Source organism: Vombatus ursinus, unplaced genomic scaffold (assembly GCF_900497805.2).
Source record: "Vombatus ursinus unplaced genomic scaffold, bare-nosed wombat genome assembly UNPS02003292.1, whole genome shotgun sequence".
Taxonomy (NCBI): Eukaryota; Metazoa; Chordata; class Mammalia; order Diprotodontia; family Vombatidae; genus Vombatus; species Vombatus ursinus.
In genome coordinates, this window is record NW_020943070.1 from 16,052,594 (window position 1) to 16,077,942 (window position 25,349).

General features: G+C 36.2%; 1 protein-coding gene across 1 annotated transcript in view; it reads left to right on the top strand.

Moving 5' to 3' along the window:
* TRHDE (thyrotropin releasing hormone degrading enzyme) overlaps positions 1-25,349 on the top strand; it is a 463,679-nt gene that overhangs the window by 428,766 nt on the left and 9,564 nt on the right. The window contains exons 16-18 of the mRNA XM_027874288.1: positions 18,446-18,613; positions 19,336-19,476; positions 23,120-23,201. Coding sequence (XP_027730089.1) covers positions 18,446-18,613; positions 19,336-19,476; positions 23,120-23,201 — 391 coding nt within the window. The remainder of the gene's footprint in view (positions 1-18,445; positions 18,614-19,335; positions 19,477-23,119; positions 23,202-25,349) is intronic.

Sequence of the window (25,349 nt, forward strand, 5' to 3'; positions counted from 1 at the left end):
ACAAAGAGAGACAGGAACAGAGAGAGGGACAGAGGAAGAGAGAGAGACAAACACAAACAGAGAAACAAGGAGAGGAGGGGAAGGAGGGAGAAGGAAAGAGAACCCCTATATGTGATATGGTAGAAAAAATGCTGACTGGAGTTAAAGACCTGGGTTCAAATTTTGCTTCTGCCACTGACTTTGTCTACATGCTTGGGCAAGTGACTTCCCTTGTTTATATCTCAGTTCCCTTCTCTATATTTGTGGACCCATGTGAGACATATGTGTTCACATGGGTTGTCTAAATGCAGCTCACAGGCAACACAAAAGATACCTGAGATCTTGCCTACCTCAGAGGAAACTAGGATTGAGGACAGTGCCTACATAAGGATCAGCATGCTGGCTGAGAGGGAGAGAAAACTCTCTCTTCTATGGCTCCAAGAGGGATATCAGGCTAGAATTACCTCCCCATCCCCAACAGTGATAATCTGTAGGTGCAACAGAATCAGAACAAAAGCTGCTTCCCTGATCACTCTTGAGGAGACAGGTTTGCCTGAGCTTACACCTACTGGCTTGGCCCTGGAGATAAAATTCTGGATACTCAAAAGACAATACAAAATAATGACTAGCTAGTAAACTCATTTATCTACATAAAACAGTAAACAGCAATCAGAGAAGTTATATATATATCCAAATATACTAGAAAATACAAAAAAGTAAATGAGATTTTTAGATGGGAGAGAAATAAGACCTCATCTCAATCAAGGGGGTAAGTCACCAAAGACCCTACGCTGGCAATCTGGAAACCAGGGTCATGTCAAGGAACCTGCATTTTCTCCATGTCTGCAGTTTCAAAATAATTTTTTATATCTTTCCCCAAAGAAGCTTTCACACCAACTCCACCCTTCATGCAGATCCCCATGTGTCACATCAGGCTCAGCATCCTCTTCACCCATTAGGAGTCTCCTTAAGGAGACACAAAATGGCCCAGACTTAGTTGGAAGCTTGGTTACTGTTATCATTTGTAAAGTCTGGAGGCTGAATCAGGTGGTCTCTAAGATGTCTTTCTGCTATAAGTCTCTGATGCTATGATTTCTCTTCTTCCCCATGGAGGTGACAAGATGTATAGATTCTGTCAGACCCAAAGTATCAAACCCATACTTCAGTAATTGAGTTTTTTTGTCTCTACTGAAGTAATGTGCCTGAGTTTTAAAAATTTAATCCTTATTATGGAAGATCTTTTAAGAATTGATTTTTGTGTATATGTGTGTGCAGGTTATGTGTATACAAACTTTCTTAGTGTAGTGAGATTGCTTACTGTGTAATGGGTAATGGGTTCATGGCCAAATCCAGATAAGCAACAGCTCTCAGGGTGTTGTCCTGCTAAAAGAGGTGTCCGTTTCACTCTTGTGCTGTGACACCATCCTGACCCCAGGGTTTCCCTTAGAAGTCATTTGTTTTTTTTTTTTCAATAAATCTGTTTGTTTTCCTGTCATTTGCCAAGTAAAGAAAATAATCCAAGAAATTGAATGCTGAAATTAGGCAAGGTTTTCTTTTTTTTTACTGTCACTGCTTTATAAGGTTCCTGTTTTGAGACTTAAGTACACACATGACATATCCCATGCTTCTCTGATATGTTTCAGAGAAACTCAGTGTAAATAAAATCATTTTTCAGATGTATGAAGAAGGGCTTACAATGTAAAATAACTGGAAATTCTTTTGTAAAACAAAGCAAAAAACCTAAGATAAAGATAGTAATCACCCTCTCTGCAAAAGTATATCTTGATGTGAATATATACTAGACTTAGTTAAAGCAGGGGTGGCAACCTGTAGCCTTGAGGCTTTGAGGTCCTCAAGTGCCTACCTCAAGGATTCTGTCAAAGGGCCATACTTGGTTCCCTCCCACCTTTTTTTCCTCCAACATTTTGTGATTTATCTCAGCCCTTTACCATTCCATGATTCCATTTTTCAATTTGTGTAGAGAACAAATGGTCAATAATTTTTATTCAGTACACCTAGTTTTCATGCAAAAAATATGCTTTTGGAAAGCTAATTTAATTTAATTTAAAATGATTCTCAATATATTCTTTGTTTTTATTTTTCACCCTCAATTTGAATCTATTGTGACAACATTATTTAGATAACGCCTCCACATCTAGTCATAAGATTTTATCCTTTAATGCTATATTTAAAAAAAAGACGTGTAATGATTTGTTATTGAAATAGTTATTTTCTAAATTTTTGACTCCCCCCCACAGTACAAGTCTAATTAGATCTATATGTAGATCAGCAAACAAAAGAAAGCTTGATTTATTTCTTAGTTATAATTATTTGCTCTTCGCTTGGCTTGCAAGGATTTCTCTGGCTTTCCAAAATACCTGCTTTACTCACAGTGAGTGGTAGGGAGAATCTGGCTCATTGAGTTTGAAGTCAATTGCTGCATCTCTTTATGAGTTCCATGTTAAGATCTTTACCCCATTTATCCGTAATCTAACAGACGTTATTAAAAATTCTTCTTTTATATGCTGGTTTCATTTCTGTATTGTTTATTCCCTGTAGTTAAAAAGTTGAGTCTTTCTACTCATTGTTCCTTACTATAAATAACAAAAATGATACCAATAGCCATTAACATTTTTCTTAGCTTTTGATGTAGTGCATAGAAAGCCAGCCTTGAAACTATGAAGACGAGGGTTCATGTTCTTCCTCTGATACATACTGACTGTGTGACCATGGTCAAGTCACTTAACTTCTCAATGCTTTAGGTAACTCTTGAAGACTATAAGGTACAAAAGAGCTGCCCACCTATATTTGGTGGAGGGAAGGAAGGAGGGGGAGAAGGAAAGGAAAAAAGAGAGAGGAGGAGAATAAGGGGAAAGAAAGAAACAGGGTCACAGAGCTGGTGTCTTAGGCTGGATGTGAACTCAAGTCTGCCTTACTCCACATCCTGCAGCCCATGCAATGTACCCATAGCTACCTAGTTTCCTCAGTGGAAATTCCCTATACCAATGAAAACACAGATTCTGTCCTATCTTATCTCTTTATTGTCATAATCTCCTTGGCCTCCCTCCCCCCACCAAAAAACCAAACCAAACAAAAACAAACAAAAAAAAATAAACAATCGTCCAACACCTCCTCCCCCCTCAATATTATGATTATTCACAAGTATCATGAAAGAAAAAAACAAAACAAAACACTGGGTCAAACAGTCCTGGGCACAAAGATAATATCTGTCACCAAACATCAACCTGAATGTTGGATTTTTTTTCTGGTTTCATCTCTCTTAATCAGTCTTCAGGGGCTTGTGTTCTTGATTTTGCAATTATCCTAAACACTTTAGTTTTAATAGATGCAAAATAATTTCAGGAAATAATGTTTTATCATGTAACAGTTATCAAATATAATGTGTTGAAGGGAATTTTTTTCTTTTTAATATCTTCCCTTAATTAGAGAAATTGTTATACTTTTCTCAAATGTATAGTTATATACTAATGTGTATATATTTGTGTATACACATACATAGATAGGTGGATAAAATATAAATAGTTTATATTTCTTTCTCAACGTTTATAGGCTATGGTTTAAAATGTTCAAGGTATGTTTTCCCAGAATTACTGTCTTCCACTTACATTTTCTACACTTAGGTAACATCCCATCAAACCGAGTTTGCCATTTTCAACCCAGTTATAGTTTCTTCTCTGGGAGTATGCAGAGATATTTCATGATTTTTCTGGTACCTCATATAATGATAATTTCCTATAAATACCTTTTTTAATCACACTTAATGCTATCCACTCTAATTCCTTAAAAACAGATTTCATTATATAAAAAAGTTTTATCCTATAAAATTTCACAAGTTCCAAAAGTCCAGAACTTTGTACATGTCATATCCTACAGTAGCATAGAAACAGGAGTTGCAAGGGCCCTTAGAAATTATTTTGTGAAGCTTCCAGCTTTATACATATGTAGAAACCAGAAACTAAGGCCCAGCTAGGTATTATGGTTTGCTTGAGATCACCCAGATACCAGGATTCAAACCCAGGTTTTCTGACTCTCTATATAAGATAGACCAAGAGTCTTAGTGCAATTTAAAGCCATTATAGCTCAAAACTTCAGTAAGACTTTTGGGACACCCCTTATAGCATTTATGCAAAGTACATTATCTATATTATCTCATTTGATCCTTACATCTCTGTGAGATAGGTAATGTCTTTATCCCTATTTTACAGATGAATAAATTGAGGTTGACAGAGATTATCTGTCTTGCCCAGGGTCATACAGCTAGTAAGTGTCTCTGAATTCAGTTCCTCCTGACTCCAAGTCCAGTACCCTTTCCACTGCGCTATCTAGGCAACCCTCCAGTCATCATGCTGTTGGGTGACAAAAAAAAAAAAAAAGTTTTCTTTCTTTCTTTTTTTTTTTTAAAGAGACAATACCATTTGCGTTACATTTGAACCTGAGAATGAGGTTATCAAAATTCAAAATTTGGGTTTTAAAGCAGTGTAAAAGCTTCTTTGGCTGAAAGAAAAAAGAGATGTTTTTTTTTTCCTTCCTTGGTTTTCCCTGAGATGATGCATGTGCAATCCTTTCATGTGTAAAGAAGCACATTAGTCATGCTCCCTAGTAATGATGGCATCACGGTTCTGCCTTAAAAAATTAACAAAATCATCATTGAAGAGTCTTCCTAAGCTGGAGGATTGGTCTTGTTAACCTCAGTGGCCTTTTCAGTGACTCCAAAGTAAAGATAAGCTATACTTGTTTAGACACTCATATTTATAGATACTGGCCTTGGATGGGTTCAGTAAATCTCTGTAATTTTCATACCTTGTTTAAAAAATAAACAGAGAAAGGAGGATAGTGATTATTATAAATTGTAGGTACAGAAAACATGATTTCCCAAATGCAACTTAATGTGGCCCAGTGCGATTTTCATTAACTACTCTTACCCATAATCAGACTGAATGAAAACTGTGCTTTCCATATGTATTTATTATTGTAACCCATATGTGACATTTCCATTAATTATCATGCAAATCTAAAAGTTAACCCCAAATGCTGATACCTAATTACTGCAATTCAGGCAATACACTTAATCTCTTTGGTGAATGTGTATTTCCTAACCTAGCAAGCACTGTGAATTTGCAATATCCCCCCAGCATTAGACAAATTAAAAAAGAAATGTATGTCGATGTGTACAGAGCATGTGAGCTGAGAAGCTATGGATAAATAGGCTCTCTATGATTATTAGGAAGCAATTTATCACATCTTTAACACAGGAATCCATAAAGAAGTTAGGGTAATTTATAAGCCATTTTATAACTTCTATACCTGTATACTTTTTAAGATTTAAATTAGGTTGTGCTGTTTGAGCGATTTATGTGAGTAGCCTGCTGTTCTGTTTTATGGTGGGTTGCCATAGATATCTTAATTTTCCTACATTTGTTTTAAAGTATTTCTTACTGTGCACCATTAAGGATATTGCTGATTTTGAGTGCCAAAAAAATGTAAGTTTTGAATTATTACTTTAAAATTAAAGAATCCCACATTGTTGGTTTCCTGTTCAGTAATATAACTTTAAAATTTGTCCTCCCATCACTTGAACTATTCTCTCCCCTAGCTTTAATTTCTCCTGTGTTCTTCATCTTTGCCTCTCTTTATCTATTCCCATGTTTGTTTTTTCCCTTTTCATCATGTTTTTATTCATGTGTATTTTAATCAGATCTTTTTTTCTATTTTCCTTTCCTTTGCAGTGATTTTTTTTATCCCTTAATTGCTCTACTTATTATTATCTGAATTACCTTTATCCTTTTTTGTTAGGATCTCATACAATTTTTTTTTTATAACATGGTTCCAAAATTGTAATTTTTGTGTTTTACTTTTACATTCCTCTTATTCTTCTTTGGGAACTTGAGGCCTCTCTTCCCCCTTTTCTCTACCTTTCTTTTCCTAAATTCTCTCACTTTCTCTCTCTTCTTTTTCTCCTTGATCCTTCCTCCCAATCCTTCCTTTGTCCCTGCTCTCACTTTCTTTCTCTCCTTTTTGTCCTCTTCTTCTTTCCTCCTTTCCCATTCCATCCCCTACTCCCATTCCTTCTCTTTCTTTCTCACTTTCTTCTCTCCCTCTGTGTGTGCCCTTTATCTGTGTCTGTTTCTGTCTCTGAATTTCTCTCTCTTCCCTTTTCCCTCACTTTGTCTCTCTCCCCTCTCCCTTCTCTCTGTTTCTCTCTCTCTCTGTGTTTCTCTCTCTCTCTCTCTCTCTCTCTCTCTCTCTCTCTCTCTCTCTAGCTCTCTCTCTTTCTCTTTTTCCCTTCCTCCTTGCCCGCATGATGGTAGGGAACATGGGTAGAATTAACATCCTTATTTCCATAATACATTATTTTTTTTGCACCAATAATACAAGCTGATGTATCTGTTATAAAATTATGGTCATTGACTGTTCCTTCCAGATTTTTTTAGATGCACTTCATCCCTGGCCAAGAGCTGTCATTTCTGTAGCAGATGTCCAAATCCCATTCTCAGCCACCATCTTGTGAGGATCACATTTGCTCTGCTCTTTTCCTTGCTGTCAGTGAGCAGTATTGATGAAAACAACACCTGTTCCCTTATGATTTTTCGATTTCTTGCCCAGGACCTAATGATCGTTGGAAATGGTTCCTAGGTTCCTTCTAGCGCCTGTGTGAATCACCAGAACTGGGTCATAGTCATCTGTTTTGGCAAATCTTGCTAGATTATCTGTGATGACTTGGATACATGCCCTGGAAAGGCAATAGATCCCTCTACTAACTGCCTCATATCTCTGAAGCTAGAAGTCTCCAATAACCTCTATCCACCCTCCCCATCTTATGACCACTACAGGATGATCTCTCACCTCGCACCTGTGGAACTCCTTAATCTCTTGCCTCTACTCCCCAATATCTGCCCCAAAAAAGACCTATAGCTCTGCTCTTAGAAAATGTAGGTTTATTTGATTTAAAAAGAAACCAATTATCTAGTCTAAGAGAAAAAGCTACCTTAAGGGATCAGTGAATGAATACATGGGGGGGCCATGTATTAAGAATTTTCAGATATGTGTTTAGTTATTATCTTACCTGTAGGCAGAAAAGTGGAATGAATGCTCTACAAAGGTCCTTTCAAAATTAATTTTTTATGATTCCATGATTTTTCATTGTTTTTAGTTTGGAGTGATTAGAAAATAAAATGCTGACAATGGGAAAAATAGGGAATTCATCTCTGGAAAAAATAATTTTGAGAAATGTTTATAAAGCAAACTGAGAAAGAAAACAATGAAAGATTACATTGATCTGGTTTCTAGTGAGTAAGTGAGTAATAATACACTGGAAAAGAATATTTATTCTAGGACTTGTCTTTTGCATAGAAGTTGGTCATTGACTGAGCTACATATTAAAAGAAATAGAAGGAAACAAGAAATAATGAATGGGTGTTAGGAGTGAGAGAATTACTGCCTTTGTATCACTCCTAGCCATCTCATTCCTTGTTCAAGCAACATTTGTTGATACTAACCTAAAACCTTGATGGAAGGCGAGAACCATGTGATTGTTTTCCATAGTAAAATGATTACCTGAAATATGAGTAAAAATTGATTATAGTGTAATACATAAGCTAAAGACTGTCATATGGAATATTAATTTTAATTCATCCCTTGAGGGGCCATCACATATGATGGAAACCAGCCCTATTTAAATTGCAGAAGCTATTTTGAAAAAAGTACAATGGTTTACAAGATAATTTTATTTTATCTTTGGAATCACTTTTTTTTAATGCCTCTCCCCATGCCCATCATATAATGCCCCCCTTATCTTGCTATAGATATATTCAAAATTAAGATTTTAAAAAGTGTTTTTGAGCCTCTTTTCCAGAGATATTCATTTAGCTTGAGCTATAAATGGCTGGTTACATGCCAGGTTTGTCCAAATCTATTCTTCTTTTAGGTATCGGTGCCAGGAAGTGCAGTCTGGGCTTGGGATGCTCCCCCTTCCTTTGTTCCTATTTCTCTTCTTTTATGTTATAGTTAAGTTTCAATGGCTATGGACAAATGTAGTTTGGCCCACCAATGAAAGGGCTTCCCAGAGAAAGAAACGCATTTGGAACACTGCAAAAGATGCCCATCTAAATGCATTGTTGCCTAGCATCCATTCCATAGGTCAAGTGGCTACCTGCTTGAAATGGGATATTCTGATCTCTCTTTGCCAATGGGCATTTGTTGACGTGGCGAGGAAACTATTTTGGTGCTGCTGCCAGGACTGTTATCAGATTTCAGTGGTGTATTTAGTGGGCAAAGATAGGAGTAAAAGTTGATGCGGCTATAAAGAGCCTATGAAAGCTTTATTGCAATACCTTAAATTTAAGTTCTTATAGTTAGTGATATATTTTTTTAAATTATCCATTCATTTTCTGCAAGCTGATGTAAAAACTTCACCTTGCTTTATTGTTAAGATAGTTATTTAGCTGAGCAGCTGAGGATGATTTCTATACTTTTTTTTTTTCTTATGGTCTCAAGTATAAGAAACTTCTGGTTAGCCTTGGGAAGACCCCTCAGAGCCTTAGTTTCCTCATCTGTAAAATGAAAATAGGACTTGTCTCCCAGAGATGTGAAGATATAATAAGAAAATTTCTATTAAGTGGTCATTAAAGTCAGCTGGGTTATAAGTCCAGGAAAGACAGAACTTTAGAAAGTCTTCATAGGGACTTATGGTATAAAACTAAATAATTTTGCTGTTGTCCTTGGCTTAGAATTGCATTTGTACTTAAATTTATCTGTACAAGTCATATTACCTCTGAATAGTACACAATAAAATTTCAAATAAAAAAAGGAAAATTTTTTCGAAGGACTGCAATTTGTTTTTCTTTTTTTTCTCTGGGAGAGGGAGAAGAGGAGGCCAGTTTCTATGCCCAATAAACCCTGTCTTTAAGGGGACTAGTCCTTATATGTTTCTCTAGTCAGAGATTCCTAAGTTTGTATCACAGATCCCTTTGGCAATCTGGAGAAGCCTATAGAACACTTCTCAGAATATATATACATACACACACACACACATTATATCTATATATGTACAGGATCAATTGAAAATAATCTCAGAGGGAAGGCATTAACATTAGAGTGGACTGGAAAGACTTATTTCAGAAGGTTGGATTTTAGCTGAGATTTGAAGGAAGCCAGGAAGAGTAGGAGGTAGAGATGAGGAGGGGAGAATTCTAGGTAAGGAAGGAGATACAATAATCTGTTCAAGTAGAGCACTTTGATATAAGGCGAATTAATCCTGCTTTCCTTCCCTTCTGACAACCATATTTAGGAGTCACTTAAAGACATTAGGAGCATTTACATCTGTTGTTTTTCTGTGTTGATAGACCAATCAAAGAAAGTCAACTAGAGCATATTGCTAGGCTAGTTACACTGAGTGGTGACATTGTCATGTCCAAGTTAATCAAGGAGATTGGACTAAGAAAGCAGATCCAAAGTAAATACTATTTTAAAAGTTTGGATAAGATTCAGAGAATTGACATAGCTATAGCTAGCTCTAATAGTTTAAAACTGTACCCTGGATGGTGCTTTGATGAGGTTTGTGGAATTCTATTCATATGCTATCTCATTAGATCCTCACAACATCCCTGTAATGTCAGTGCTATTACTTTCCCCATTTCACAGATGAAGAAACTGAGGATGAGAGAGGTTAAAGATCCATCCCCAGATACACACAAAATGAAGGAGCTTTCATTTTTCAGACATATTAAGTAAATGACCTTGCATAAGAATGAGTGAGAAAATTTAAGATGAAAGCCATATCAATGATGAAAGTAGTACAAGTAATGAAAAAGAAGACATTTGTAAAGAAAAGAGGAATAAGTAAGATTTGAAAATTCTAGTTTCTTAGTCTTTGAAATTATTTTTGACCCATATTTCAATGTATTATTGATGTAATTGCCAATGAAAATAATCAAGGAATCATAGAGTTGGATAGAACCATGGGTATCATCTCTTCTAACCCACTCATGTTACAGTGAGGAACCTCAGGCCCAGAAAGAGTGGCTTGCTTAAAGTCATTTATAGTTGGTTGACGGCCATTAACTTTGAACAGTGCCTGGCACATAGTAGGTGCTTAATAAATGATTCTTGACAATGGCAGAATCCAGACTTACAGCTCAGACTCTTAGAGTCTACTGATCTTTTAATATGCCAATTAATCATAATTAAACAGATTATCTTTCTTTCCTATAACATTTTTAAAAATAGCAAGCAGCAACCTCTTTTCCCTCTGAGTCAAAGGGCATTTAGATATTACTTTTTCTATTTAACTTTTTGCCCCACCCCCATAGTATAACTGTTAAGGAAGAAATATATCTGTCACTTATGAAAGACTGCATCTGATACTTAGTAAGGTAAAGTCAAATCTATCCCAGTAGTAGTCAAATAGAAATCATTTGACATGATACCTTGAGATTTAATGCTTTTTAGAAGCTAATTGTTATTCCAATGGATGCTTTCTCATATGACTGCTTAAAATAGGAAGGGGAACTCACAAGTTGAATCTGATTAAATGATAATTTCTGTAATGTTAGTACTCTGGGCAAAAGAAAGAAATGGTTCATTTTGGCAGCTGCTTTATTTTATAACATTGCTGTGTCCAGTGTGCTAGGGACTGAAACATAAATGTCACAGACCGTTTAGAAGTATCAGGATAAGATTTAATACTGTAATGATTTTGAGATCTCCATTTAGGCATTCCTTCCATTGATGGAAATCACCGTCCCATCCTTGTCCATACGTTGTGCAAGATTTTGTCTATGTCCTCTCGTGCATTCACCAGAGTAAGGGCGTACTGGTGGTGACCCTCTATATATACTGGGTATCATCTGTAGCCAATAAAATATAATTTAATGGTTAAATAAGAGGAAAAAAGTGTTCATTCCCAAATGTGAGAAAATTCAATTAAAAGGTTAACTTTTAAAGTTTGAAGCAGCAGTTAAAGAGAAATTATTTTGGAGATATTCACCTTTTCATAAACAATTTTCATTTCCATAAAGAGGAACCCCCTCTGTCTGTATCGTTGATTATAGGCCTCTCATAGGAGTCATTTATGCCACTCATTGCCTTAGGTTCTGCTGATTTTGCTGCTCATGCTTTAGAAGAGTGTGTGTGTGTGTGTGTGTGTGTGTGTAAGAATGTTTCATTTGGTCCTAATGACTTTAATTTACACCAAAAAATAAAAAATCTTTAAAAACTTCCCCAGAGCAACAGGTTTAATAAAATGTCACAACTCCATTTTTACAGACTTAAGCAGCCTTCATGTTCCATTGATAGCTTCATGACGTAAAAAGAAAATAAAGAAGGCTCTCAATTTTTGAATAGCTCGTGCGGGTGAACTTATGAAAGGAAATGCATGAGACTCTCAGAGAATGGGTAGGCAGGGATGGGGCATAATCTGTATTCTAGGGGGAAACATCTGAATTGAGCTCACAGAATCACTTGTATAGTTTCAAAAGTAAGTAGGGAGAGAGACTATGGCTTATATAGCTACTGAAGGGAAACACAAGACCTTGTTCTATCCTAATCAATTACCAACAAATACTGAAGTTCCAGATTCTGGGCTTTATATTGAAGTGCCAGACACTGTCTTTTATGCAATGTTCATTAAACTTTGCTTTATTTTCACTGATTCTCAATCCATCTCTACCTGTCCATCTTGGGTGAATTTTGTCCATATCCTCCAATAATTTTACTACAACGGGTATCTTCTAGAGGTATAGATAGATAGATAGATAGATAGATAGATAGATAGATAGATAGATAGATAGATAGATGGATGGATATAGATTGCTTCTTAATAAGTATCCTTTTAATGAACAGGATGAATTTCAGGGCCTTATGGGTAATCACATCTTTCCTATATTGACAATGTATTACTGTCAAACAGATAAAACTTGGATAAAATTCTGATGAGAAAAAGTTGCATGTGACATTCATGGTGGCTCCAAGTATCATGGCTGTAAAGTTTGTATATTCCTTTTCTTCCCTATAGAGCTTTGTGTTGGTAAGGAACTTGGTATCACTACTATCTTCTATCTTCTTGAAGTACATGTTGGCCTAGATTTATTTCTCTCTATTTTTTTAAAAAGTAATTAGTGCATCTTTGGGAAGTAGAGGCAGTATAATTTAGGTATACCTTTCACATTAGTGCTGCTGGTGTTATTAGTTTAGTATCCAATACAGTTAAACATTTATTGCTTACTTCATGCCAGGTTCTGTGCTAGATTCTGAGAATACCTGTGTGAAAACATTAAAGCTTTTGCCATCAAGGGGCTTACAATTTTAAAAAGAGAACAAGGCAATGTGCACACAAATAAATGACACAGAGTAAAATAAGGGCAAAGGAAAGATCCAGAAATGGGGCCAGGTGAAATTTGAAGAGAAGTGTTCTCTTTCAGTTGAGAGGCACAGAGAAGCCTTTATGGAGGAGAGAGTATCTGAGGGACCTGAGCTGGGCTTTGAAGGAAGAAGGTTGCAACAGATGAAGATACTTTCCTGGCATTGGCCTTAGGGATGGCTTCTGCAGAGGAAAAAAAAAAGGACAGAACATGGCAATTACTGACCTAAAGTTTGATCGAATCAAAAGTATTTGAGATTTGACAAGAAAGAGAAGTTGAAGTCAAATCGTGCAGGGCATTAAATGCCAGTGTGCATATGTGTGTGAACATGTATATATATATATATATATATACACACACACACATATTTTAAATCCCATACCACCTGGTTTTTGTGAAGGGAAGTGACATGGTCATAATTTTACATCATATTATTTGGGCATCTATGTGAATAATGGATGGAGAGGGGAATAACTACAAACAGGAAAGCCTAGTACATATTTTTTTGCAAGTGAAAAAATAAGAGGTTTTGAACTAGAATGGCGTCATATGAGTGGACGGTTGTAGACAGTAAGAGAGATAACACCAAGATGTAATCAAGTTGACTTGGAAAATGATTGATAATAGATCATGAGAGAGAAAAGAAAGAGTAATTTTAAAAAATACAATAATTTAGCAAAATATAATCTGTCAAACATACACATACATGCATGTATATATATATATATGTGTGTGTGTGTGTGTGTGTGTGTGCATGTATTACATGGAAAGAGAGAGAGGATGCTAATGCTTTATTTTGGAAATTAATTTTCAAATCAGTGTGAATGAAACTTCCCTGTTTTAGTTTGATTAAACCATAACATTCAAGACATAGTACATTGGTAAGTAAAATTGTGTACATATAGTTCCTCTGAGAAATACATTAATTCTTTATAAGAAGTGTTGCATTGCCTTTCAAAATTACTAGGAAATCGACATTTTTGTCAGTGACTTGGACAAGGGCATAAATTGTATGCTCATTAAGTTTCCAGGAGACAATAAACTGGGACAGCCAACTTTTATAATGGATAACAAAATGAAGATCCAGATCTATCTTGACAGGATAGAACATTGGGCCAAATCTACTAAGGTGAAATTTAATAAGGCTAAGTGCCAAGACTTACACTTGGATTCACTCAACTTCACAAGGACAGAATAGGAAGACGTGGCTAAATAAAAGTTCATCTGCCAAGGTGATATTCCTAAAGCCCAGGTCTGACTATGTTACTCTTATGCTCACTAAACTCCAGTGTCTCTCTGTTACATCTAGGACAAAATACAATGCCCTTTGACATTTGAAGTCTTTTAACAGTCTGGCTCCACCTACCTACCTTTTCAGGTTTATTATAGCTTACACTCCTTCAGAATTTTATGTTCTGTCTGACCTGGCCTTCTTGCTGTCCCTCACAGACTATTCCATCTTCCATCTTTCTGCCTAATGCAGGCCATAACCATGCCTGGAGTGAACTTCTCCATTCTCTTAAAATCTCTACTTTCCTTCAAAACTTGCTCCAGGACTTTCCTGATTTCCTCAGCTACTGGTTTCATTTACACAAATTATATTTGTTTTGTATATACAGATATGCAACTAGGTGGTGTAGTGCATAGAGAATTGGGCCTGGAGTCAAATCCTGAACTCAAATCCAGTCTTAGACATTTACTAGCTGGGTGACCCTGGGCAAGTCACTTAATCCTGTTTACTTTAGTTTCTTCATCTGTAAAATGAGCTGGAAAAGGAAATGGCAAACCCCTCCAATATTTCTGTCAAGAAAACCCCAAATGGGGTCCCAAAGAGTGGAACACGACTGAAATGACTGAACAACAACAGCAGTAACATGCAAATCAACAATCATTTACTATGTACCAGGTACTTTGTTAAGTGCCAAATATATGTACATTTTATCTCACACTATCAAATATAAGCTCCCTGAGGTCAAGGACTTTTACATCTTTGTCTTTAAATCCACAGTGCCTGGCATGTAGTAGGTATTTAATAAATGTCTTTTGATTATTTGGATCTGACAAAGATCTCAGAGTTTTAGTAAACTGGAAATTATGCCAGAGTCATCTTGGATCTCCAAGCCTAGAAAGTTAACATAGTCTTTAGGGGCATAATAGAATTATGGGAGTACTAGGGAGGTACCAGTCCCACTGTCTCTGGTCAGACCATATCTGAAGGATTGTGTTCCTTTTTGTGAACCACGTTTTAGAAAGGATTGTTGTTGTTTGTCCTTTATTCTTGAAGAGGACCATGACTTCGTGGAGGTGATGCCATGACACGCAAGTGAATTGGATTTAAATGAGGGAGGGCGGTGCAAGGTCACAGCCTCACTTGTTCCTCCAGAGCCATCTGGGAGGGATATGGATAAACTGGATAACATGCAGAGGAGTTGCAATCAAGGCAGTGAAGGGCCTTCCAGCCTTCCCAAATGAGGATTGGTCGAAAGAACCAAAGTTGTATAACCAGAAAAAGAGAACACTTAGGGGAAAATGGCATCAGACCCCAAAGATATCATATGGGAAGCTTAAGTTCATTCTTTTTTTTCATGGGCACAGACCAAGAAACACATGTAGAAAATGCAAAGAAGACAATTTAGGCTTGGCATAAGAAAAACCTTTCTAATAATTAGTGTAGAATGGATAGTCTTATAAGGTAGTGGGTATCCTCTCAATGGAGATCTTCAAATAAGATGATTTATTTACATGAAGCATTTTGCAAACTTTAAAGCACCATATAAATTGTTATCATTGTAATTAATATTATTATCTTTCTTAACCAAAGGGTAGATGATCACTTGCTGGATAGGTTGGGAGGGTTTGGAGAGCAGTGGTGTACTGAGAACTGGACCTGGAGTCTGGAACATCTGAGTTCAAATCCGGCCTGCAACACTTAGTAGTGTATGGACATGGATAAGTCACCTAACATTTGGGGATTCAGTTTCCTTAATTATATATGAAATGGTGATGGTGCTTTATCTATGCTTTGTGAATACACACCACTTAGTGCCTTAAAGCACCATTAACTGCTATTTATTATGAGATTATTATTACGTTGGGTTAGAGGCAATGTGGTATAGTCAACAGAATGCTGATTCTATCAGGAAGATCTGGGTTTGGACCCTGCTTCAGATACTTTATTATGTCATCCTAAGAAAGTCACTTTATCTCATTACCGCTTTGTTTCCTAATCTGTGAATTAAGAGTATTGGACTTCAGTGATCTTTAAGGTCCTTTTCAGATATAAATCTGTGATGTGTGATGTTGAGGGAATTCTCATTCAGGTGTAGGTTGGGTGGACTGGACTAGATGAATCCTGAAGATTCCAGGGCAGGGTTTCTGTGAGTCGGGGATAACTTCCCTTGGTACTCAGAGAATCAAGCCACTTCTAGGATCTTAATGTTGCTTCAAAATAGCCCACATATTTTCATTTTCCTCCCATAATATGACAAAGAAAATGAGCCAAAGTCTGGCTTTGCCACTTCTTGTTTATATGACCTTAGGCAAATTTTTTAACTTCTACTAACCTCAGTTTTCTTGTCTGTAATATTAGGCTGTTGGCTAATTCTAAGTGTATGATCCATTTCTGTCAGCAAAGACCAAGTAATTCTCTTTCTTCTCCTTCTCCTTGCCAATCATACAAAGTATTGACAAAAACAAAAGAATTATACCTTCCACTCTTTGAGGAAAGTTTGATTGTTAGTATTATTTTTCTAGTTGACACTGCCATCTTCTCTATGTTCTTACTACTCTATGGACTAGAATTAGTTATGTGCATAAATTCAGGGCAGCTACATGGCTCAGTGGATGCTGGACCTGAGGGAAACTCAAGTTGGAATAACCCACAGATGTTCATTATCTGGGTTAACCTGAGCAAGTCATTTAAACTTTCTTAGCCTCAGTTTCCTCATCTGTAAAACAGAAGTAATAATAATGCCACCTACTTCGCAAGGTTGCCATGAGGATAAGATAGGATAATATATGTAAAGTGCTTTACTAACTTTAAAGTGCCATGTGAATGCTATTAGTTTTGCTATCATAATATCCTGGTCTCATTTCTATTTCAGTATGCACAAAAAACCACCTACAGACACCAAGATAAAGATAGTCTCCCTGATGGGCATCTAGCCACCCTCTCCTGTTCTATAGACTCTTCTTTGCCAGTGGCAAGAGACTTAACCTCAGATGTAATTCTTGCTTTTCAGAAGGGATATTGGCTTCCTTTAACTCAGAGAAAGTGTTTTCTCTTTGTTATTAGCCATAACATAAATGCAACAAAGAAGTTTTAATAATAGGTTAGCAAGTGTTCAGCAAAGCAGAAAAGCATTTCTTTACAAAATCTATACAAAGTCTTTAAAAAAATTTTTGCACTAGAATGTTCTTTCAGAAAAAAAAACTGTGTTTGATAACTGTGGGGTGTCTAAGAAAATTCCCTTTAGAAGATAAACTGCTGGGCCCAAGGGAAAGCATTGAAACTCCCAATTGGCTAATATCCCAAACCACAATAATCTGGTAAAATTATTCACTAACTCCCTTATAATTTGATGGCCAATCCTAAAATAGGTGGCTTTATTTAGTGGCAGGTTCAGTGGAAGAGAGTTAAAAAAAAATACTGCCTGCTTCATTCACAGCATCCAAATGTTCTGCTGCTCCTAATACAGTATCTCTGTTAATAAGCTGAGTGATAGAACTCTATATGCTCAGTCACATGTAAAATGAATCATCCTACAGTTTTGGAGAGGTTTCCTATTTTTGCTTAATTAAGCAACCAATCCTTTTGGCTAGTGGTTTCTTGTCATTCTCAGAGCTACCATGCATGATAGCAGAATCTCTGGGAAGTGTATCCTTTATGAATAGTAGCAAATATAAATTAAATAATTCTGATCTTCCCCAAGGCAGTTGTTTTTTTTTTACATCTTCACTGATTTTAAGAAGAAATTTACATGCAATTACAAAATTGGAGGCAGAAAAAATAATTATTTTGGTTAAATTCACTAATTTAAATGGTTAATTTAAAATGCCTATGCAATACTGTACATGTGCAAGTACTCTGGTGAGTATTGGCCCTTCAAAGACAGCTCCTGTCTTCAAGAAGCTTGCATTCTATAGAGAAGAATCAACATATAGACAGAGAAGTTAATACACAACACGAATGCAGCAAATACAGAGTAATTTAAGCAGTGGAAGAGACAATATTACTAAGGTAGGGATGGGGCAAGAAAGGAGTGGCAGTGAGGGAAAGACAAGGACTTGTAACAGGTAGCAAATGAACTGAATAATAATATAAATAGTATTATTTATATTATGCTAATAATAGTATAAATAATACAAATAAATTTATATAGCACCTTTATGTGCTAGTTAGTATGCTAAGTGCTTTTCAAACATTATCTCCTTTTAACCTCGCAACCATTCTGGGAGGTAAATGCTATTATTATTCCCATTTTATAGAAGAGGAAACAGGCTAACAGAGGTTAAGTGACTTGCCCAGGGTCATACAGCTAGTGTTTGAGGTAACATTTGAACCAAGGATTACAAATAGCATAAGTAAAGACAATAGTGTCATTTATTTAGTAAATGTTCTAGAGCACCCATTGTTATTAACCAATTAACCAACAGACATTTATTAAGTACCTATTCTGTGCCAAGGGGTAGTGGAATGAGACATAGTCTTGAAGCCAGTACTACCTGGGTTCAAGTTTTACCTCTAACATGTAATTGGTTGTGTGACACTGGGCAAGTAATTTAACTTATTCCCAGTACTCTAGGTAGCTGTCTAAAAGTAGAAGTAGTATAGAAGGTACCAACCTGCATTGGTAGGTGTTTCCCCACTTGGGAGCTTCCTGTAACAAAGAAATCACAGATCCAGTCCCTATCCTGTACTATGTTCTAGACACCATGCTTAGCTAATGTATTGTTTCAGGTAAGGCCTCATTCTCATGTTACTTTCATTTTAAAGATAATAGTCTTATACAGTGACTGAAAAAGAGATTTCTATATTGTCGGATTATAAAGCTTTATTAATAGATCACCACTATGTGTTACTTCTTTAGAATACCTCTAAATGTCAGAGATATCGTCTATTGTACGGGAGTCTCACTATTAGATGAAGATGTCTGGGAGTTCATCTGGATGAAATTTCACTCCACGACAACAGTATCTGAGAAGAAAATATTATTGGAAGCCTTAACTTGTAGCGATGACAGAAACTTATTAAATCGGTGGGTCATTCAAGTTCTTTAAATATGTCTGTGGTCATATTAGCATACTTGACTAATGTCCCTCTCTAATCTCTCCTCCTGGCCAACAGGGGACCTTGGGTCCTCAAAGAATCTGCTAGTGGAAAGGTTCGTCTGACAGGTCCTGAAAACTAGAAGATTGGGTGCTAACTTGGCTTTTAAGCCAAGGATCAGCCTAGCTACATTCAGTGAGACTCTTCATCAGAGAGTTGACCATTATTTTTTGGTACCCAGCATCTCCTCAAAATAGACAAAAATCATGGAGACTTTAAGTGTTAAAGAAATATTGGCCAGTTGAATTAAGGAAAACAATTATGGCTACAACTTTTATTTTATAAAGGAAGGAATGCCACTTTAAGAACACTAAGTTTTTTTTTTTTTAATTTGAAATGATCAAATAAATAGCAATACATAAAGAGTAGTTCTGAAAAGCACAGTTCACCATGTAGTTCAAGGATGTCATGCATAAAGCCTCTAGGCCAAGTCAGTCTGGCCTAGTAGTGTTTTAAAATTCAATTTTAATCCAGTTAATTTATTTCCTATTAAATAATGTTAGTCTGACTCCCTTGACCCTAGACTCCTCTTTGAAGAATGTGACAAATTCAATTATACTTTTTTAAAACAAGATTGTCTCAGATGAAAAAATGTCAACTGACTAAAAATCATCTCCTTCTTATCTTCCTACCCTCATTTTATATTTAAAGGCTTCTGAATCTATCACTGAATTCTGAGGTTGTATTGGACCAAGATGCAATTGACGTCATAATCCACGTAGCTCGAAATCCTCATGGCAGAGATCTTGCATGGAAGTTTTTCAGAGATAAATGGAAGATATTAAATACCAGGTAGAAACAAAAGATAACACTTTCATACCTGAATAAATATATGGATGGTGGCCCACAGTGGAGTGGGACCCAATATTTTTTGAGGTAACCAAAAGCCAAAAAGGGGGCTTCTGGCTAGATCAAACAAAGCTTTAGGGTCTACCTCCATGAAACTTAGAATTACTTGCAGTACCCGAAGTCAGACATAACTGAAATGACTGACCGTAGAGGAAGTATGTGGGCATTATGATAACTGGACAAAATTTTAATTATCTAGGAAAGATTATTAGGAGGACATATGGTATAGTGCATTGAGGGCTAGACCTGGAGTCATGAAGACCTACGTTCAAATTTTATCTTAGACACTGGTTGTGTGACCTTAAGAAAATTTCTTTACCTTTTTGGGCTTCAGTTTCCTCAGCTGTAAAATGAGGGAATTGAACTCAATAGTTTCTATGGTCCCTTCCACCTCTAAATAAATTATCCTGTAACACTACTGAGTATCTTTAAAAATCACCAGCTGGCAACACATGAAATAGATAGTTTTGTGGTTAAGGGAGCCTATGTAATTTTTCAGGTTTCTAGACACAGTTACATTCCCTCTAGGGGCTCTTTGTTTCATGGTGAGATTTCTTTAGTCTCATGTGTTTGATTTTATTAAATATTTGAATATTTTCTAATGAATGTTAATTTAATGCAGTGATTATCTCAGTGGTGCTTTAAAATTGAATTTATAATCAAGCATGTAAATACTGGATAGAAGGATAAGAATTGTCTGAGAGCAATTATTTCCCTTCTGAATTTAATTGTCCCAGGATTGTCTAGAGAAAGAGTTGTTTTCTTTCTAAAAAAAAAAAAAAAGGAAGAAAGAAATGTCTTCTAAGTTTCATAATATGTAAGTTCATCTTTATCAGCCCCTTGAACATAAGAGGTCTTTTCCAAGAGGATGTGTTAATCTTAATGTGCCCTTGGACATACAGACATCTCACTGTCAAATAAAAGTATTTATACTCCTAAAAAATAGGTTTTTTTACCTGCATTTTCAGTGTAGAACCCTGAGTGGTGGGCAACTTTAGTAGCTGAAAGATTTCATGTGTCTGAGAGATTCTTAAAAAAAAAATTGAGGTAATGATATATATTCAAAAATAAAATTATTTCAAATTAGCAAACTCCTAGTAATACTAAGACATGGGGGTTCTTGATCTAACATCCATGAACTTGTTTTTAAACATATATATATGAATATGTAAATTAAAATTTATAAAAATTTACAAATTATATTATATAGTACATGTAACATATATTATATACATATATGTTTAGTATTTCAGCATAATTGATTTCCTTCATAAACCTATGTGTTTCAAAACATTCAAAACATTAAAGAAACATTTGAAAATATTTACCTCGTTGAGTTCACCTTCTGTAAAAAACATTATTTAGGAATCCAGAGGCATCACCACACTGCCGAAGAGGCAGTCTTCATGACAAAAAAAAAAAACAACAAACACTAGAACTTCTTGCTAATACTCTTTTTTGGTAAATTAGAATTCACTATATACACATAGGTTCAAGCCAGGTTTTAGTATTGTTACTACTAGAATATCCAAAAATATTCTAGTGTGAGACACATTTCACTTATAAGATGGTCAGGGCTATAGCATGGACCTCATAGATAATGTTATGCAGAGCATGAGTTTATTTATATATAAAGTAGATGAAGGGTTTTTATTAACAATAGCCTAGAAAATCATTTTTAACATTGTTGTATTGAATTAAATACCATTTGGTGCCTATTCTTTATGGATTATGATAATTGGTGCTATGGAAAGACTGAATAAGTCCAGGGCTCAAAAAAGTTATGGCTTAAGGGTCTTCAAATTTGCCTGGGCTGATTCCCATAGGCCTCTTTCTATCGCTTCACATATCTGGAGACTTGAGTAAATATGCCTCTAACTGTCCTCCATACACCAATAAGATTCTATCAGTGAAGATATAAAACTGCCCTTTCAAAAGTCATTAAATCGCTCTTTTTGGTTTTTGTTCAGTCATTTCAGTTGTGCCTGGCTCTTGTAACCCCATTAGGGTTTTTTTTTGGCAAAGGTACTGGAGTGGTTTGCCATTTCCTTCTCCAGCTCATTTTACAGATGAGAAAACTGAGGCACAGAGAGTAAAGTAACTTGCACAGGATCATACAGCTAGTATGTGTTTGAGGCTGAATTTGAACTCAAGTTTTCCTGACTCCAGGCCAGGCACTCTATCTATTATACCACCTAGCTGCCCCTATCACTCTCTAAATTGGTTCTGTTCTGATTCCCTTTGGGCACATGGGCTATTGTTCATGTTCATGAGTGTTTTACCCTGAGTGAATGGGAAATGGGAGTGTACAGACACTTCTTGTAACACAGAGCTCTGGCATTACCTCTTTCTTACAGTTTTGATGTGTTTGAAGAGATCCCAGGCTCTAAGATAACATAACTCTTTTACCTTTTCATTTGGAATATACACCTCAATGGAAATTTGTTTTGTAACCATGTTAGCTGACTTCATAAAACAGGGCTTTTCTGATTTTGTAAAAAGTCACTTAAGAGATTTGACAGATGGCGTAATGACAAAGAAATACTAGAATCAATGGACAGGCATTTATTTAGTACTTACTATGTATCAGGCCCCCTGTACTAAAAGCTGGGTTTGCAAAAAAGATACCCTCCCCCCAAAAAAGACCCTGTCCTCAGGGAGTTTACATTCTGATGGTAGAGGAAAGCATGGAAATAAATATAAGCTTCATATAGAGGAGACAGAAGGTAACCTTGGAGAGGAAGTCTCTAGCAATTGGAGTATGCCAAGGTGAAGGTTAAGGTAGGGGACTGAGAAAGGCTTCCTACTGAAAGAAACATTTGAACCGAATCTTGAAGAATGCCGGTTGACAGTAAGGAGGGAGATCATTTCGGTCGTAGAAAACCCAAGACATAGGTTGAACTACCTGCCTTCCTATAAAGAAAAGACTCTCTGGCAAAGGTCTTAATAGTTCAACCTAGCTAAATTGGTGGAAAAGGAAATGAATCATTACAATGTCCTTCTAGTTGTCTTAATTTATTTTGAAATCCAAAAACTAGAAGCTGTTGTCAGCAGTTGTAAAGGGGAGCTTGGTTTGCTTTGATAGTACAAACATTTTGATCTGGAGACTATCACTAGGAAAAATAATGACGGGTAAAGACGAAAGGGGAGCTTCTGAAAAGAGTGGTGAGCTTGCTAAGATCATATACATATTGGCCATTTCATTCTCCAGCATAGCCCTGGCTGCGGGCAGCCGGACTGCTTTAATGTTCCAAAAGCATTAAGGTTTTCCTCTTAAAGAACAGACTTGGGAGCATAGTACAACTTCATTTCAGCATTTCAAGTTTAATTTTAACTTGAAAGCCAAGGAGTCTTCTTTGAAGTATACTCCCACGCCTAGCAGCCGGACAGTGTTCACCTTAGGGTTCTGTAAACAAAGGAATAAAGAGTATTGACTGATACCCAGCTGGTATCAACCGGAAGCCGGGGATGAGGATGGGGAATTTGGGTGGAGGAAGCCTTCCATGGGATTATGAAAATTTTTCATGACACTTCTGAAATCATTGCATCTGCTGATATTGAAATATTTCTTTTTCTTTTCTTGGAGATATGGAGAAGCTTTATTTATGAATTCCAAGCTCATCAGTGGAGTCACAGAATTTCTTAATACAGAAGGTGAACTCAATGAGGTAAATATTTTCAAATGTTTCTTTATGCTTTTAAAACCTTTCTTCCACTTCTTCCCAGAAGACTAATTCTTATTGTTTTAAGGAAAGAAACCTATAAAAAACAAGAGTAAAATCTAATTGCTTTTCTCAGACAATTATTTATGAAGTTCTTATCTGAGAGGCATCAATGGTTGCAATAGTTTTTAATTTTTTAAAAAAGTTTAAAAATTAATTCTATCCAGGTACTATGGTAAAGTGGGTCAAATGCTTGAATTGGAATCAATAAGATCTGAGTTCATAGCTTACCAACTAATTAACTTTGTGACCATAAGTAAGTCACTTAACATTTCTGAGTGCCAGGCAAGAAAGACTTCAAGCTTGCAATTTACACCAGTGCTGGAAATAGCACACTGGTAATTCCCACACTTTTGAAAATCTCAATTATCAGTGCTAAAAGAGGGGAAAACTGTTATGTATATAATCCCCAAATCACTGGTTTGCTTTGATTGAGTTTTTTGTACTTACACTTAAATATGAGAACTAACATAGTATAGTGCACCTGTGGGGAACCTGGGGCTTCGAGGCTACATGTGGCCTTCTAGGTCCTGGGGTACAACCTTTTGACTGAGTCCAAGTTTTATAGAACAAATCCTTTTATTAAGAGGATTTGTTCTGTGAAATTTGGATTTCGTCAAAGGGCCACACTTGAGGACCTAGAGGGCCACATGTGGTCTCAAAGCTGCAGGTTCCCCACCCCTGGTATAGATAGAGAGCTCTCCTTGAAGCTGGGAAGAACTGAATTCAAGTCTCACCTCTGGCCCTAGGCTAATGATTTCACATAAATTACAAAGAAGGTTCCAACATGGACTGGTAGAGCAAATTTCTTCACCTGGAAGTTCTGTAGGCAAATACAATTTCAGGTCCAATTTCTATCTATATCACTATATTTAAATATGGGTGTGTCACCATCTTAGGAAGCAATAACATTAAAAACTGACTATAAATCACCCTGATGTTCTGCCTCAGAGATTTTTTTTTTAAAGCACCTTTTTTCAATTATTTTCTCTATTGGAATTAGGCTACCGAGCTGTATCCTAATACCCTGGCTCATCATTCTCTCTCACTGAGAAGTAGTGGGAGCAGAGCTTTCTGCTTTCCCTAAGTCTGCTCTGGCTTACACCCCTGGGAAATGGGCAATGCAGTTTAATGTTTGAGTTTAAAAGGCTTTTCCTGCAGACTGACCCAGTGAGCAAGGAAGGAACTTCACACCTTCACTTTCTCACTGGCAGGAGGATGCTTGATTCAGAGCAAATCTTAACATGGATGACTCAGGAGATAAAGTAAACAAAGGAGTTGCAATCACCAGCAATCATTCCCAAGGTCACTGAAGAAAGTTTAAAGACACACAACAACTAAACCAGAATCTGATGAGAGATCGATAGATAATAGAAAGTAGAGTGGAGAATTGTGCCTGCAAACCTTTTCCTTTGCTAAAAATAATCAGGAATCAATACAAAACAGATGAAAGACTTTGATCAATATAACTTTAACACTAGAAGGACCAAGAGCATCAATTGATACATTTAAAAAAAATAATTTTACTACAATTTATTCCATCTGGACAAATGTACTTTAAATGCAGATAATTTATTGTTGTTGTTCAGTTGTTTTGGACTTTGTGACCCCACATAGGATTTTCTTGGCAAAGATACTGGAGTGGTTTGCCATTTCCTTCTCCAGCTCATTTTACAGATGAAGAAACTGAGGCATGCAAGGTTAAGTGACTTGCCTAGGGTCACATAGCTGAGACTTCCTAACTTCAGGCCTGGTACTCAATCCACTGTACCACCTACCTGTTCCATAAATAATTATGAAATATTTTAATTTTACTGTGAAATAAAATTTTTCATCCATTTTCTTTGCCTTAATTGATAAAAAATTACAGCGTCAATTGAGACAGCTTGGTCCTTTCAAGTAAGCCGACAGGTGCCTACAATTAAGTCTTTACCCGTAAAGGACTCCCAAATAAGTAGGTAATAGCTGGTATATAAATAAAGATGATGCTATTGAAGCATAATTAAAACATTATAGACTTTGAGTTTTCTTTTTCAGTAGTAGGGATATGTTTAACTGTTCAATCTGTCCTTTTTTACTCCTTTTCCTTGTGGC